This window comes from Mugil cephalus, chromosome 1 (assembly GCF_022458985.1).
Source record: "Mugil cephalus isolate CIBA_MC_2020 chromosome 1, CIBA_Mcephalus_1.1, whole genome shotgun sequence".
NCBI lineage: Eukaryota > Metazoa > Chordata > Actinopteri > Mugiliformes > Mugilidae > Mugil > Mugil cephalus.
In genome coordinates, this window is record NC_061770.1 from 1,649,003 (window position 1) to 1,665,504 (window position 16,502).

A 16,502-nucleotide genomic window follows, 5' to 3' on the forward strand; every position below is an offset into this window, starting at 1 on the left:
CGATAGACATGCAGACATTGTGTAATATCAGCAGAATTAAAATAGAAAAATGTGCATCTGTTATGAAAGATTTCTGAAGTCAGAACTTTACAGGATAGAGTTTAATCTTGTTGAGCAAGTGAACAGTGAGATCTACTTGAAAGTCATGCCTAAAGAGAACAAATATAGCAGGAAGTTCCTCCAATCGTAATGAATCAAAACATCACATACAGTTATTTAACGTATGGGTTCACAGGTGTATCTCCAGTATCTATATTTCCCAGTGCACTTGAAGACAACAATATTTATTCGATGACAACTGCAGGAGTTGATGTGATCATGGATGTGATGACGTCTTCCCTACTGGGGGATCTTTCTCACAGGAAAAACTGCGTCAAGCTCAACAGAAACACACAGAGTAAAACCGGGAAAAGAGTGAATAGTATAGTAAATTGCCTGTTTTTTTTTTTTTTTTTTTTTTTTTTTTTTAAAAAGTCGTTACAAAACAATTCACATAATACTGTATGTGAATTGTGTGTGTAGACCTCAGATGGTATAATATTTATTGGATTCAAGCATGTAAAGGATTAATTGGTCACCATTTTAAACAAACATGTAGCCTACCTGTCTTTAAAATCTGCATGATTTGTAATCGAAACTTGAAAGTGCCCGAAAGAATAAAACGCATAAGGTCAAAATAAAAAATAAAGAAAACTATAAATATCATTAAGTTCTCCCAGGAAATTCGATTATCCTCTGATAAATATCGCAAAATGTCACGCTCATGCTTATGGGTTTTATTTCGAAAATTGCAACCGGAAGTCATTTTATTTCTGCCTGACTTCACATTTTAATTGTCCCCACACGGAGGGCGAGGAGTGTTCAGTTTTAGCAACTCTTCTTCAACTCTTTGGACACTTTCTGTATTGCTGTGATTCTGTGTACTTGAAAGGATAAGTGATACGTGTTTACACCCCATTAAATCCTCTCTTTACTACCCGGCTCCCACTAACGGTGTGCAGGCTGTTTTTTTCCTAATCAACATTAGTCCGTTAACGTTTTTCGTACGGCAGACCTCTCCAGATACAACGATGGAACCCAGAGGATTTTATCTCAGTTTTTCATTTTATCGAAAGGAAACTGGGAAATAGCACGAGCGTTACCAATGATTTCAAACTTCTGTGGTAAGTAATGAGACATGTTGCTATGAAAGCATCTGCCCATGTGGTATTTTGTTCTTATATCTATTGCAGATCCGTTGCAGAAGTTAACTTTAGCTAAACTGTTATATTTCATCACTTTTATTGATTAACGTTACCCAGCGGCTTCCTGTAAGATGTGGAGCTCATCCGTACTCGTGGTTTCTTCTTAAAGAGATAAGTCTACGCCAGACTCTATTAAAATTAGGCAATTTAAGACTGAAATTATTTTAATTAAACTGCAGGTACATTTTGATACAAGTATTAATTCTATTTCTATATCTGTAAGTAATTATGTTATATTCGGCGTGCATTCAGTAAATTAAAACGCCTTTTCTTCATCGTTATAGACATTCAAAGGGTTGTTCCAGTATTGGTCTTCCTGCAGTCAACAACCGTTAAGAGTCTGTGATTTCTTTTCTATGTACTCGTTGCGAGAACAACAACAGAATGTTGTTTATGTTGTTGTTCATATTTTCTACTTAGACTTCTCTGTTTTTCTCCCAATCTATCTAATTTGCACACATTAAACTGCATAACCTGCAATAAAACATCTATTTTAGATGACACAGGCCGTTGGACCTCGATGCTAAGGGCTGCTGTATGGAAATTATCTGCAGGTGTTGCAAAATATAGGAAGAACAGTTGAGTTAATGCATGACAGACTGCACGTTAGGTCATCTTTGGTGCAATGCATGCATTGTATCCTCAAAATCAGTCTGAAATTTCTGACAGATTTTTTGGACCCATCTTCTGCTGAGGGATGTTAACAAACATCTACAGGCTACTCTGATCGGGGGACCTTGTTATGTTAAAGTGGTCCATCCCACATTTACTGGAGCTGAGCCTGCCGGATGCACAGAAACTGTTGTGGCTGCTGGTGATCATTCATTTTAACACGCTTAATCTTGGTTAATCCTGACGTGTAACAAACCTGCATTTTTCTTTTATTTAAACGTTAACTGTCACTGTTGACGACAAACCACGGCCGTTACAATACCTCACCCACTACATGTTCTGTCACGCCGCAGATCTCTTCTGAGGGCGTGTTGTGGTGGTTTTGAAGGTGCAATTAGGCTTAATTTAGTTGCCTAGTGATGACGGGGTGCTTCAGCTTCACATGTCCCCCTTGTCTGGTTTCTGCGTGGATGACTCAGTGAGTTTCACTAAAAAAAAATAAATACCTGTGCAGGGCAGATGCCTCTCTTCCCAGCTGAGTGGCGGCCTCATAAAGGCCGATGAATGAAGTTCATTTTGCCCTCTGGCTTTGTTACTTAATATACCAGCAGTTTGCTTCTCTGGCAACAACAACTTTTGATTTGAACCGCATGCAATATAAAAGGGACACCTGGTACTTTTTAGATGTGTTTGCAAAAGTAACCGTAACTATCCAGTGGCTGATATATTTCTGGATTTATCGTATTTCAAAATTTGATTACCATCACAAGGTTTGAATATAGCTGATCTAAACATAGCTCAAATCAGCGGTTGCAATGGGGTGAAAAACTCTCCGCACCATAATTATGGACAGTTTGCTGATCCTTCTTCCTGCAGCTCAGGAAACGCAACTCATGCCTTCCTGTGCACCATACCGCACGCAGACAAATAATGCAAGTGGGTCAGTTCGGGAGTCGCATTGTCATTGCTGGGTCTGGCAGGAGATGGAACAGCATTCCAGAGCAAACGTACATTTTGATTTAGGTCAAACCAAAACAAAGGCGTCACTTGCAAGAGTGACTGACCGACTGTCTCTAGTTAAATCTATTCCCACCGCCCTCCACTCTTGTACAGGTCTGCAGGAATGCTGCTCGTAGTTATTATGATTATGAAGTATGCGGTGGAATTTTACCATGATCCTCTCAGCCTCTGTCCTAATGTGCAACGTGTCCCAGTGGTTTGGTTCCAGCAAGCTGTTGTTGTACAACAGTATAAAGTAACACTGATGTGTTCTCAGGCAATATGAGTCAGGGTGGAGGCAGTGTTTATATGCGATCTGTTACTGTTTCAGTATTCTAGATCAGATGTACCAGTATCTTACTTCATAGTTTTATATCATACATATACCAGAGTCCTTGGTTAATCAAACTCTGTAGTCTCTTTCTTCTCATGTGCAGATAAATAACTCTGAAGCGCTGTAGAGCGCCTCTTGCACAGAGTACATAGGTGTGGTTAAAATGTTTTCCATTATCAACTGACTCTTTATGTATTCCTTGAGTTACTTGTGTTGTCTAGCCTGTAAATAATAATAATAATAATTATTCCTTTATTGATCCCTCATGGGGAAATTCCTTCTCTGCATTCGACCCATCCATTCGTTCACACAGTAGTATGTCTTTGAAATCACTTAAATGCCCCCCAGGCAGTATAGCAAAAGGATTCAATTAGATCCGTAGCTTTGCTGTATCACTGGCATTTTGTATTTGGCCAGCTACCGGGTTTAAGATGACAGCGACATAGAATTCCCCTGGGGCTAGACGAGAGTGGGAGCAGCTCAAAACACAGGCACAGAGCAGCAGAAGACTGTTGTAAACTTGTTCCTGTCACTGTCTTCCTTTACTCTTACTAGGTTTATTTTTGGAAACCAAAAAGTAGACAGGAGCTTGCCCTTCCTGACCTTCTCTCTGTCTCTGCCTACACCTTGTACACAACTTGGGATGTGTTCCGTTTCAAAAGGAACTGTTCCTTCTTGTTCTCCCTCACTATCCCCTTGACCCTGCAGTGTGCTGTCTGGACTTGTTTTTAAGTGCAGTGAAGAGTAATTTCACCCTTGTCTTCTTTGTAGGTTGTTTACAAAATGAGTGGGAGAAATGGGACTCTACTAGCACAAGAAGGCCCGTGAAGAGATAAAGGAAGCAACCGTAAACCTTGTGGCGCCCTTGCTTCAGATGGTCATTTGTGGATTAATTAATACCTGAATCTGTGGATTTTTGCTTTCATCTTTGCAAGGAAGTCCGTGATGCATTCCGTTATGGAGAACTGAGGGTTGGCTGAAACTTGCCCCCTCTCATCATGCTGGCTCTGAGACTGGAGCAGGGCAGGCGGGGGGCTGGTGAGGTTGACCGTTTGCAGAAAGAGGCCACCTCTGCCTGGCAGGAGCGGCAGCCTGGGAGGCCACCTTCTCTTGGCAACATCAGGGAGAAGATCTCCCAGTGGGAAGGTCGTAGTCAACAGGGCAACAACCAGGATGCTGGAGTGAGAGCGCACCCTCCGTGTGTATTCCGAACTCTGTCTGGAGACCTCCTGGACAACAGATGTTTCAACGAGGTTTCAAGAGGAGGGCTACAGGCAAAATCCAGCCTCTCCAAAGCAAAGAACTTTGGGTTAGATTTTCGGGAATCCCCAGCACAAATCGGGCACAGCGTGGTTGGTAGGAAGTCAGAACCTCTGCAGAAATCTGCCACTGAATTTTCAACCACATCACCGGGAAAACCTTCCAAAACTGAGGCAAATGCCGTAATCTCTGCAGTGAAACAAAACATTACTGCCAATGGTGAAAAAATGGGACGCATCTTGGATATTGAATCAGTCTCTAAATCTCTACCTCTCTCAACGGATGACCAAGAAGACAACATGCCCGCTGGAAACTTCTACACTTCACGGGGTTTCTGGCGAAAGCTTGAGGGAGACCGACTGCTCTGGGAAAAAGGCAGGGATTCTTCAGGTGAACCTCAACCCCCTCCCAAACCTCAGCGAACATTCCAGTATCGGGGAGCCAACAACAACAACAGCACGGGGCACACAGTGCAGTGGGACAGTAGATCGCCTCATAACAACCACTCCAACGTGAGGAACAGGAGGGTAGCTCAGCCTCCTAACTTCCCACCTCCTCCGTGTCCAGTTACAAAAGCTGAAGGACTTTCAAGGCATAAAAAGAACAGGTGAGGCAATGCTTTAAAAGAAAGAAAGAAATAATAAATAAATAAAACCACTGCAGTCGAATATAGCAGCAAATGAGATTGCACTGCAGCGCTAAACCAAATAATTCCAAGAAATGTTAAATGGTTTATTTGGCTCACATTAAAAAATAAATTACATTTAAAATGTGCAGTTTTATTTTAGGATGTTGGTTATATTGTAAACAGAAGTGTTTCTGTTATTTTGTCCACCCCAATTTTTATAAATGTGTTGAGCAGAATAATAGAAACATTTAAATTCTTGTAAATATTTGCAATATTAGACTCTATTAGTTTAGCTGTCTGTGCCTAAAGAGTGACCTGTATATTGCTGAGTAAAAATGATGCTAACTAAATGTTTGGGATATTAGTGAAATACACATATGCTACTCTATAAGTGGAAACTAAACACACAGGGTATAGTCCGGACTAATACAAGTTGCTCAAATCTGTTTTAATATACACTTCCCCATTAGTGTGATGGTATCTTTAAAGTGAATCATCAAGAAAATTTTAAGAATGAAGGGGGAATCCAGCGTTTGCCTGTCTCTTAGTTCCTTCTTTTAAGTTGCCTTTACTGTCTTATTCAGTACTGTGAAACAGCCTTTTAAAACTGCTTATTGTGGCTGAGTGTTGTCTTGACACGTTAAATTGAATTGACGTATCAATAATTTGGTATCTTGACAGACTTGCTGTCCTGTCACACATATTTGCACATGACTCCTTGTTTACCTGCTCTAGAGGAAGACATTAGCTGTCATTCACTCTTGTTCATTATGAAATACCTCATCCTGGCAAGGTGTTGCATCATACTTAACCTGAATTTTGTAGTAGTTTTTGCTTCTTTGCTGAGCTGTACCCACTGTTTCTGTACTCATGTCCTGTGTAGAGAAGCAACTAAAGCATGTAAAATGAAATTGTCCTCACCAAACACCCTCTGTGGCATACTATCAGCCATGTCCTTCCATGACTATTTGTCACTCTACATTTTCACTGTCTTTTGTGGTGGGACATCAGGAGACAATAGAGCTCGTAGTATGTTGGCTATCTTTAGGACAGCAGCAGCCTTTCTTTACTGCCTTCCCTTCCCTCCCTGTTGCAGGAAGTCCTTTGAGTATGAGGATGCGGCGCGTCTCACAGTGCAGCGAGGCACGCTGGGAGACGAGGCCAGACACTCGGGTATTTACCATGCCTACTCTGATGACAACATTTACGAGGATATCGTGTGTAAGTTGAGCTGCCCATCAAATATGTTGAAGGAGACATTGGGACACTTTTGATTAGTCTGGCTGTTAATTTAGCTCTGATTTTGTTGCAAAGACATGAAGTCAGCGTTGTTGTACAGCTCCAATACATCAAATAATATTTAATGTATTGCCATAGCGGTGCCTTTTAAGGAGATTTGAGTGATTAGCTCATAAGGAGCTGTTTCCTGTTCATGGTTTATTGCAGATGTACGGTTGCTGGGATTAAAAAAATAATGCTAATAATGATGCAGTGTTTAAATTATTCATTATATGTTGCATTTTCTTTTTAAATGTAGCATGAATTTATGTTTCTCTCCCTGAACTATCCAATTAAAGAAACGTGACTAAGGTGCTGTTCATTCAGGTGATCTCAGGCTTTATTAAACACCCTATGTCATCTTTCCCATCACTCTGACTTCCTCCAGTGACCAGCGATAGCCCCTATGAGGATGTCAAGCTGTCTCCCACGTGTCTTCCTATTTCAAGGCAACACGTCCCAAAGGTAAAGGAAGTATGTCTCCCATTTAGAGTAGAAGAGTATTTGTCATTGACTTGTCTAACTTGAGATTGTAAGGCAGAAAGAAGGAAGTCTTTTAGTCTGATACTGTGTGATTATCTAAAACCGAGGGCTAACTTAACATTTCTCATCTTCCAGTTGCCTCCTAAACCCCAAACATTGCACGTCTATACGGGCAAAGCAGAAAGGAAGGTATTAACAGCGTCCAAATCTACAACCCTTGCAGATAAACCAGCTGCACCCCGACGCACAAGCATACAAAAAACACACAGGACATCTCAGGTACATTCACAAAGCATTGTATGGGGATGATTATGTGTGACTGGAAGACATTTTCTATTTCCGTACAGTTGACCAACAAACTGGTATGTATTCAGTGAATGGGTTGAGAAGGAAAGAAAAAAAGTGGGTGGTGACTTGTTGAGCAGGAAGGAGAGGATGCTGCAAGAGATAGACAAGTGTAGAGTAACATGTAAGAATGGTTGTTGCGACTCCAAACAGCACATACATAGTAGATTTGAATTTACAATCCATGGCTGCGGAAGGATTGTGGACGGGGCAAGAGTTTGATGACAAGGTAATAAAACAGACTTCTCGACACGTATCTGTGTGACTAGAAAGGGATTGTAGTTTCAAAACAACCCCGCACTGTGCCTCTGAGCAGGTTTGACGTGCCGGTCAAGTTTTTGTTTACATGGCATTTTAACTGGTTGTCTTTGTTGAACTATATGACACATATAATGTAAAATACTAGCTGAAATTGTTTTATTGAACAAAACGTGTAAATAATTGGCTATCCTTTAAATTTCTTTGGTTTTAAGTGTGAGCACTATTAAAGTTAATTATTCTGCTCAGCAACACTGCCATTATGTTAGTGAGGTGACTTTAGTTTCTTTCTGTGTGCAGTCATACAAGTTTGCTTCCTGAACCGACAGTGCTCCTCTTAAAGATAAGGTTGAGCTTCCTATATGTGCTTGTTTCTGTGTTGAACCACAGAATAGAGCCTCAGTTAAATCCACTGTCAAACATTTAACTGTGTTGTTTCAGGCATTAGCAGAAGAAGACAGACAGGGAAAAAAGTGATGAAAATCTTCAATATAACTATGTACTTAGAGGCTGTCATATCATGATTCCATAATGACTCTGCAATTATGGGGCTGAGAATTACCTGTGTCTGTGTTCTACTGCACAGTATGTCAACAAGATCGAGACCATCTTTGACGACAAGAGAGGGAGGAAGAGAGTGAAGAACCAAGGAGTCTTAGTGCGAGGTGAGAGGCTGTTGCAGATTCCCAAATGTTACCCACATCAACACTTCAATGAGATTAAGTTGAGCCTCTTGGTGGAAATACCCAGCTTTTGATGATGCACATAGGCCAGCTGCAGTAGGCAAAGCTGCTGATTATGAAACAAAGGCTGACTGTCTGCATCTGATTATGGCTTTTCCATTCCTCTGCCTTTACCTAATTTAACTCCTTTAAATCATATCAGCAGAGGAGAACAGCGGGACAGAGAGCGACCCTGAGGACAGCACCAAAGGTATCACCTCCAAGTCAGTCTGTCTGTAATGTCACTACGATTTGAAAGTATGCATTTTACATATCTTATGTGAAGTGAGATATCCTGGTAGTATCTATAAATATTAATATAAACATAGCAAAAAGAGAAGATCCCAAAAAGGAAAGAATTCAAAGTGCTTATTAGCAACAGGAAAGTTTTGTACCTCCAGTGCTTCTCACATATTTCTGTACATTTAAGTAACACATGACCTCTAAGAGAAAATTTTAACTGAAAGAATTTTGCATTCCAACAGCTAACTGTCAGTCCAAAACACCCAAGTCTTCAGTTTCCAGTATGACGAACACAAGCATCAGCTTAGAAATATTAACTTAATTCATTATGTACTTAATGCTGGAAAATGTAGTGTTGTCAAAAGAGTTGGCAATTGATCACTACAACTCTAATGTAATCAGATTAACGGCACAGTTATTCATTCCAGTGGCATTTAATAAGATCTCTATGGCTCTCTGTCTGCAGGGGAAATGTCCCAGGACAATAACTATTATATTGTCTCTTTGTGTGGTGTCTAGGAGGCTCCAGAAGATCAGTTTACAAACAGTCTACACTGAAACGTCGGCCAGGCTACCGCACCCTGGAAAAAGACTTGATCCAGTTGCAGCAGCAGCAGCTTTTCCAGATCTTTGTTGTGGTGTCGCTGAGAAAAGCCTCCTCAGGAAACACATACTCTCCTGAAATTACACAACAGTTCCCCAAAATGGTTAGGAGGTGGTTCTACTGTAACATTACGCTGGCAATAGGCACAACCGTACTTTGATACTGCTGCTTTAATAGAATCACATTTGTGACTTTTTTGTCTTAATTTTAATCTTGTTTGAAAAAATTAAGGACAGATATTTTTTTAATGAGCAATTATTTAAAGTCTGTGAAGGTTCTCTGTCATCCAGGTCATGGTAATCCAAAAGGCGTTGAATACAAGTCCAGTTGTCTTTAGTCAACGTCTTTTAGATATTCATTTAAAGGATTTCCTATAAGAGGAAGTTTCCTAGTTTGACGTGGGTCAAGAGCTGTCACTAAAGGAAGCTGTTTTCCATAACGTATTTTATTCAGATATTGCTTTATTAGAAAATGTTTTGTCTCTGGTGGAATCAGTGTTTAGTTCTTAATTTTCTACACTTATTTATTAAACCGTTTCTGTTCAGTGAGAATTATTATGCAGTTAAATTCATCTGGGCAGCTATTTGGGGACCTGTTGTTGTACTGAACTTTAGTCTGTCTGTATTTTAGTTTGAGAAGTCATCCCGGCTCTCCAAAGAAGCTGAGGATCAGCTGAATGTGATTCCCAAATTCTGTTTCCCCGATTCTCAGGACTGGAAGCCCTCTGCTCACATGCCAAGGTTAGTTTATACGGCTGTGGTAATATTTTATCCCCATACTAAACGATTCTTCCCTCTCAATAAATGCATAATGTCAGATGCATTTCATTGTTTCCTATTTATATCCTCAGCTGTCAGCTGGAACCCATAAATTGCTGCTGCAGCAACTCAGATTCCCCACAGGGATAATTACATTTTCATCTGATCTAATTAAATCTGTGAATACTAAGGGGCTTTGGGCATTCTTTTTGTTTTTGCTGCGTATGGTTCATTGATGTAATGTGGGTTACCATCTCAACTTACACTTCCTTGTTGTATTTAAAATGTTAATATGTATGTCAGTGCAAATTCCATTCCAGCCCATTTACCTACTTTTTGTACACTCTTCACTTGTTAATAACCATGTTGCTTCTTTGTTTCCATGATTATATTTTTCATGTTTAGCCTTTTACCCAAATGCTTTACACAAGGAAGGATGTTTGTGACAGTTTCCTATCTTTTGGAAGTTAGATTAACAGCGTCTGCTTGTCTTTAATGTGATATATTTACAGTGAGACCTTTTCTTTTGTGCTGACTGGAGAGGACGGCAGCCGCTGGTTTTGTTACTGCCGTAAGATCCTGGTGAGTATGGACGTGTTTGTGTCTGAATCATTGACTCAACGGTTTATGTGTTTATGTGTGTGTGTGTGTGTGTGTGTGTGTGGTGACATGGCAGCCTGCCATCCGCTTACTCAACATCTCTGTGGAAATGTGAATCACAGACTATAAACCACTTCTGAATCAATGACGGAGAGCAAAAAGAATTTCATCATTTTCTCCATTTTATACCTCTTAAAAATAGGAAAAGGAGAGGTTGGGTTAAATTTTTTTTTGTGAAAGTAGTGTGGCTGTCTTTATAAACACATACACTATAGTATTTTTTATGGGGTTTATAATTTAGATCTGAAATCTAACATGCAGGATTTTATGTGTATATATATATATAGTCAGTTAGGGCTTTTTTCACTGACGAGTCTACTGCTTTTAAAACATTGTTTCAAATATGTAATCTAGCCATAATGTTTAAAGGCATTTTCTATAATGTCCTATTATTCAGTTTAGTGTTTGTCTCGTTGACCTACTGTGTTTAGTTGTTTATGGTTTAGGCAGAGGCCACATCTAACACAGAGTGTTATCTTTTGTTTTCTTGATGGATAAGCGTAGTGCTGCTGTCATAAAAACAGAAGGAGTTTAGAGTTTGGACTCTTTTTCCACTCTACAGTGCTGACATTGAGGAGACTAATAAAGATATTAAAATGGAGAATAGCCTTTTAATATCATAGCCCTAAATGTACTTTGCTTGGAAATGTGTTTGATGTGTTTTTGTTGAATATATCTTTGTGATCTGTGAAACCGTATCTTGCAGCCCAGTGGAAAGGGGAAGAGACTCCCTGAGGTGCACTGTATTGTCAGCAAGCTGGGCTGTTTCAACCTGTTTGCAAAGGTGAAGTAACCATACATTACATCTCCTTCTTTGTTTCTGCTAATAGAAACCTTTATAGAGAGATGAAAGGAGCTCAGGTGACTAGAGTTCTGTGCTAATCCTCTTGAGTGTGAAAGCTGCAGCCTCGAAACTGTGTGTATTAGTATTGAATGAGGCTACACAACAACATAATCCTGAGCAATCACTGGGTGTGTTTTTCAAAAAAGAAATGCATCTCACCCATTCTCCAGTCGGCCAAGGGAAATTTACAAACAGTTAAGTGTGAATACTGGGGTCATTTCTCCTTTCTTATTGTCAAGGCTGTGATCAACACTAGTTCCTTCAGGAGTCACAGTGTTTCATCTGGTTCTGTTTGTCTAGATTCTAGAAGAGGTGGAGAGGCGCAGAGAAATTTCCTCAGCTCTGGTTTACCCTTTTATGCGTAACGTGATGGAGGCCCCTTTTCCAGCCCCCGGACGCACAGTCACCATCAAGAGCTTCCTCCCTGGCTCCGGGAATGAGGTAATGTTGAAACCAAAAGAGGAAATGTTAATTAGTAGTTTTGTTCCTCCTAAACACTCCCATCTGCAGATTCAGAATGACTCAGAATTTGAGGGCATATGTGGAAACAATAGGGCTGGCCTTTTCAGCTTCGGGGGGTTCATGTTAGGACAGCTGTGTGTATCGGCAATCATTTCAGTTATTATCTATTATAGACTCAATAATTGACATAACGATCCTTCCCATAATAACTAATAAAAATTTGACTTGTTGCTCAGATACAGCGGAAGTCCTCATGAAAATAATTAAGCCTGCATGCAGGCTTCAACCATACTTAACCCAACTTCAATGGAACTTCTTGTTCCATTGACAGGTACTGACTCTGTGTCGACCGGTGGACTCCAGGCTGGAGCATGTGGACTTTGACAGTCTGCTGCAGTGTCTCAGTGTCGGTAAACTCCTGCAAGTGTTCGCTTCCCTTCTGCTTGAGAGGAGAGTCATCTTCATTGCTGACAAACTCAGGTACCGAGGTGGTAACACGGAAACTGCTGGCATCTGAAATAAAGAGTACTGCAAATATTGTAAATTGTAAAGTTAGACTCTTCCTTGATATATGTCAGGTTAAAAAATGCTTTATTATATCACAAACAGAGTCTCATCTATCTGTGTGTACTTTGACCCCTGCGTGCTGGTGTTCTAAATTTTAAGCAGTGGCAGAGACCTAGTGGCCTGTTTAATGATAAGTGAATGATAAGATAAAGATCTCCTTGTTCAGCACATACAGGATATCACACACATTTTGAAATGGAAGCTAAATGGAGATGAAATGTAATTAAATAAATAAAAAACAACACGAGCGCTAAAAGTGAGTTAAGCTTTAGAAATTGGTTCATTTCCATATTATTGTGCAAAGCTATTTTAGACCTCCTTTAAAAAACATGCCACCATTTATTATTGTTAAAATATGTGTATCTTTTCCAGTTCTGAATATCATTTGCACATCACTTTATACACTACAACTTGGCCAGAGAAATGTATGAGGAATGTTACAGGGTAAAGTTGACCCTCTAAAACAGCTAATACTGGGTGACTTGTTTGATTGATTGCACATCATTGTATGGAGAACTATATAATTATTAAAGGTGCTACGGAAAACTAGCACCTTTAATGACCAGCAGTGTACTTACATCAAGAACTAAGGGGTTCAGATGTAGCCCAGCAACTTACTGAAATGGCTCAGAAGGTTAATTAAAACACAATTGGCTAACAGTCAGATTTTGTAGAGCAAAGAAATAGCTGTATTTAAAGTTGGCTTTTTGCTGAGTATACCCACAGCAGCTGAGAAGGAGATAAACTCTAGAGAAAATGAATGACCAATCACTTTTTAAATGTAGAAGGTAATGGGCAGGATGAGCCCGCTATGTACAAATGCTGAGGTCAGCAGACTCTTAGAGAGTAGGAAAGTTTAGTTTATAAAATTGACCTATCAGTAGGAAGTGGAGGAAGTATTTTCAACATGACAACTGACCGTAAAGGGACAAGAAATGTCTGTAGAAATAATTGTAAATATAAATATAAATAACACTGTTAGTGTAGATCAGTCGCATTTTGGGAGAAGACTTCAGGGAACTGTGATTGATACCTTTGAGTTCTGTGATCCATGTGTGACCTGAGTTCTCTCCTATGCAGTGTGTTGTCTCGATGTGGCCACGCAGCGCTGGCGCTGCTGTACCCGTTCACTTGGCAGCACACTTTTGTGCCCGTGTTACCAGCCAGCATGCTGGACATTAGCTGTTCCCCCACCCCGTTCCTCATCGGGGTGCTGGCACCCTGCCTGCCACAGCTGCTGGAGCTGCCCATTGAGGAGGTCTGTAAAATGCTTTAAAATCACTGTCCAATTTGCAATTTAATAATTGATCTGTGTAGTGGTTTAGTGCCAGATTTTAGTTGCGTATAGCCACTTCCACTGAGAAAGTACCTCACCTTTTTGTAGCTCCTGTTGCGAAACGGTCTCTCACTGTCATTCCTTATTCTCACTGCCTCCTCAGGTGCTCATAGTGGATCTGTGTGCAGACAAGTTTGTCATTCAGGTGTGTACACATATCAGTGTGTGATGGGAATGATAGGTGTGGTAGTTCAGTGGGAATAATGGCTTCACCTACATTTATCCTTTGTTGGCATGCACAGTGTTTGTAAGGTGACAAAGAAAATGATGCTAGACACACAAGCACAGCAGTACAGAAACTGTGTAGGGTGTTATCCCAGAGCAGAGTCCTGTCATGACGTAAACAGGACGGTTGATCCAGAGCTGCAGGTTTTTCAGTTGGCTATGTTTTCATGGACACTAGTATTCTTCTAAAGGTCGCTATAATAGCCCAATCAGAATAAAAAAACAAATAAAAATTAACCTTAAACCTGCCTTAGAACAAAGTGTAGAAATATAATGTGGTCTGTACATGAGAAATCCTGCTGGAGTACATACAATATAGCATTTAACGTCAGTCCAGTGGTAACTGAGCTATTTCCAGAAGCCATAAAAAGCAGGGGTCCTGTAGATGTGTGTTTGTAGATGGTGTCATGTGACTGCTGCTGACCTTTTCTCTGATGTTGTGGCAGCTGGGTGATGAAGACTGCATCCTGCCTAGTAAACTGCAAGCAGCACTACAGCAGATCCTGGAAGAGAGAGAAGATATCCTGAGAAAAGACACCGGAGGCACACACGGAGGTCAGTCCACAGACATCACAGGTCGCAGGTCCTTTTGTTTATCAAGGCAGTATCTGTTTCTTTCTTTAAATCTATGATCTATCTATTTATTATCTAAATGTATATGCACATTTTTTTGTCTTCATCCAAATGTTCCGATCCAGACCGGCAGGCTGACCTGAGCTCCCTGGTGTCAGAGGGCTTTGTGCGGTTCTTTGTGGAGATGGTAGGCCACTATCCTCTCCACATGGTCGAGTCCTCCAGCGGAAGCAAGGAACTCCAGCGCGACTCCTTCCGTAAATCCCACCCCTCCCGCGGGGTCCGCCAGTTCTTGCAGCTCTTCATGGACACGCAGATGTTTGCTGGCTTCATTCAGGACAAAGAGCTGAGCAAAGGAGGAGGAAGAGGTCATTATGAACCTTTAATTATATTGCCACGTGGGGCTGTTTGCTCTAATTCCATGCGCTTGAAGTAATTCTGACACAGTAATCTCAACACTGGTCTTAACTGATAGTGGACGTCTTAGTATACGGTCGCTTCTAACAGAATGGAATTACTTAAGATTCAAGAAATGGGAAAATCATTCATCGGCACTGCCTTTCAAGCCATCACTTAAGTTTAACTGTTAATGTTGACTTTTGAAGCTCTGCCAACAAATGTTAAGAATACAGACAGCAAAACACAAAAGGAAAAATAACAAAAAATAGGAATTCACCCATATTTATTTTACTAAATTGTCTGTGTTGTACAACTTGTTTCATCACCAATAAGATATTTTATGTAAGATGTGCGTAAAAGGTGTCAGATGTTTCCACATAATAATCTGCTAAATGGAGAAGTGCTAGTATTGTTAATTTGATTATACAAAACCAGACATTTCTCAGATATATGACCCAAATTAAAAAAGTCAGCGCAGGTATTAAAAACATTCTGCAGCCTGTGTAGCGTGTTAAGACACTTTAAAGTGGAAACGGTTTTAAGCCAGTATTTTCTGCTGCACATATCCTGTGTCGATTGCTCAGAGTTTTCCTTTTTCTCTCAGGTCTCTTTGAAGTGAGAGTGGCCGAGTATCTGGATTCATGCCCTGAACCTGAGCCAAGTGGCGTGAACAGATTTCTTAAAGGACTGGGTGAGTGTCGCTCTCTCAGATCTTCACTCTGAAAGGTTCGTTTTCATCTGTTAACTGTTTTTTTATTCTGCTTCATTTAGGAAACAAGATGAAGCTCCTGCAAATGAAATGAAAAAGAGCTCCACTTCAGCTTGTAAATGAAAGACTATGTCGCTGCTGAATTAGACAGAAGAAATGATTGTGGAGTAAAGCATGTGAATGTGAGCAGGAAGAATTTAAATATGTTACAGGCCTGCATGTCTGACAGCAGTGCATTTCTCATTGGATGAAAACTGGAAAAAATTTTTAAGTTGTTTGTGAAAACAACAAAATGTCAATTTAAAAGGAAACTTGTTTACTTTTCATATATTTGGATCAGGATATTTAACTCTAAGGCTACATTTCAGTCTTGTAAGTACTCAACAGGCTATGTGCATGGGTTGTTAATGTTGTTGTTTTTTAATCATTTTTATGTAAATATCCTCCTCATGATATTCCTTTCAGCACAGGCTGTACAGTCTTTGAATAGTTTCTGTTTGCATTTCAGATTTAGGTGAGGTTTATTAATTCAAGACATTTTAAAGTGTTAATCTCATCCAAATCAGTGTGCTTTGATACTTTCTATCTGTGACTTTCTCCCTGTTAACTGGAGCCGTACATATATATTTTTTTTTTACATTTTGCACATGGTCAGAACCAATGTACAGTATTTGGAATATTTTTGTATGAAAGCATGAAGTGTCCTACATACTTTTTAAATAAATAAGTTCCCAAGGACTGTATGAAATGTTGGGCTGTTCTGTTGATTGTGTACATGATCCACTAACACTGCATAGTCCAACAGCAACTGTGAAGACGTAATGATCTACATAAAATTACTTTAACAACTCTAGGCCTTTCAGAGCACAGCAGTTTGCAGTTCATAGAAAAGCTGCAGCTTATAAAAGTTCAAGGCCATTGTTAAATAACACCACTTTAAACGGATGAGTAAGACAGTG

General features: G+C 40.1%; 1 protein-coding gene across 2 annotated transcripts; it reads left to right on the forward strand.

Moving 5' to 3' along the window:
- Nucleotides 1-71: 71 nt before the first annotated feature.
- Nucleotides 72-16,291, forward strand: dennd2c (DENN/MADD domain containing 2C). 2 transcript variants are annotated; one of them, XM_047581902.1, is made up of 19 exons: nt 72-1,163; nt 3,961-5,056; nt 6,174-6,298; nt 6,744-6,820; nt 6,974-7,117; nt 8,028-8,106; nt 8,327-8,374; nt 8,926-9,113; nt 9,641-9,750; nt 10,281-10,350; nt 11,135-11,212; nt 11,573-11,713; nt 12,066-12,214; nt 13,382-13,559; nt 13,741-13,782; nt 14,309-14,417; nt 14,561-14,803; nt 15,439-15,525; nt 15,606-16,291. In XM_047581902.1, exons 2-19 carry the CDS (start codon nt 4,188-4,190, stop codon nt 15,635-15,637), a joined length of 2,769 nt encoding a protein of 922 aa, XP_047437858.1. In that variant the 5' UTR covers nt 72-1,163; nt 3,961-4,187; the 3' UTR covers nt 15,638-16,291. The 2 variants fall into 2 exon arrangements, with proteins under 2 accessions (XP_047437858.1, XP_047437867.1); XM_047581911.1 differs by having other exon boundaries at nt 8,330-8,374.
- Nucleotides 16,292-16,502: the final 211 nt, after the last annotated feature.

What these genes read in the sequence shown, in the direction of transcription:
- dennd2c (XM_047581902.1), top strand. Translation starts at nt 4,188, where the DNA reads ATGCTGGCTCTGAGACTGGAGCAGGGCAGGCGGGGGGCTGGTGAGGTT. An exon ending in CATTTACGAGGATATCGTGT is followed by an intron (nt 6,299 to 6,743) that starts GTAAGTTGAGCT and finishes GACTTCCTCCAG; the next exon opens with TGACCAGCGATAGCCCCTAT. An exon ending in CAGACAAGTTTGTCATTCAG is followed by an intron (nt 13,783 to 14,308) that starts GTGTGTACACAT and finishes ATGTTGTGGCAG; the next exon opens with CTGGGTGATGAAGACTGCAT.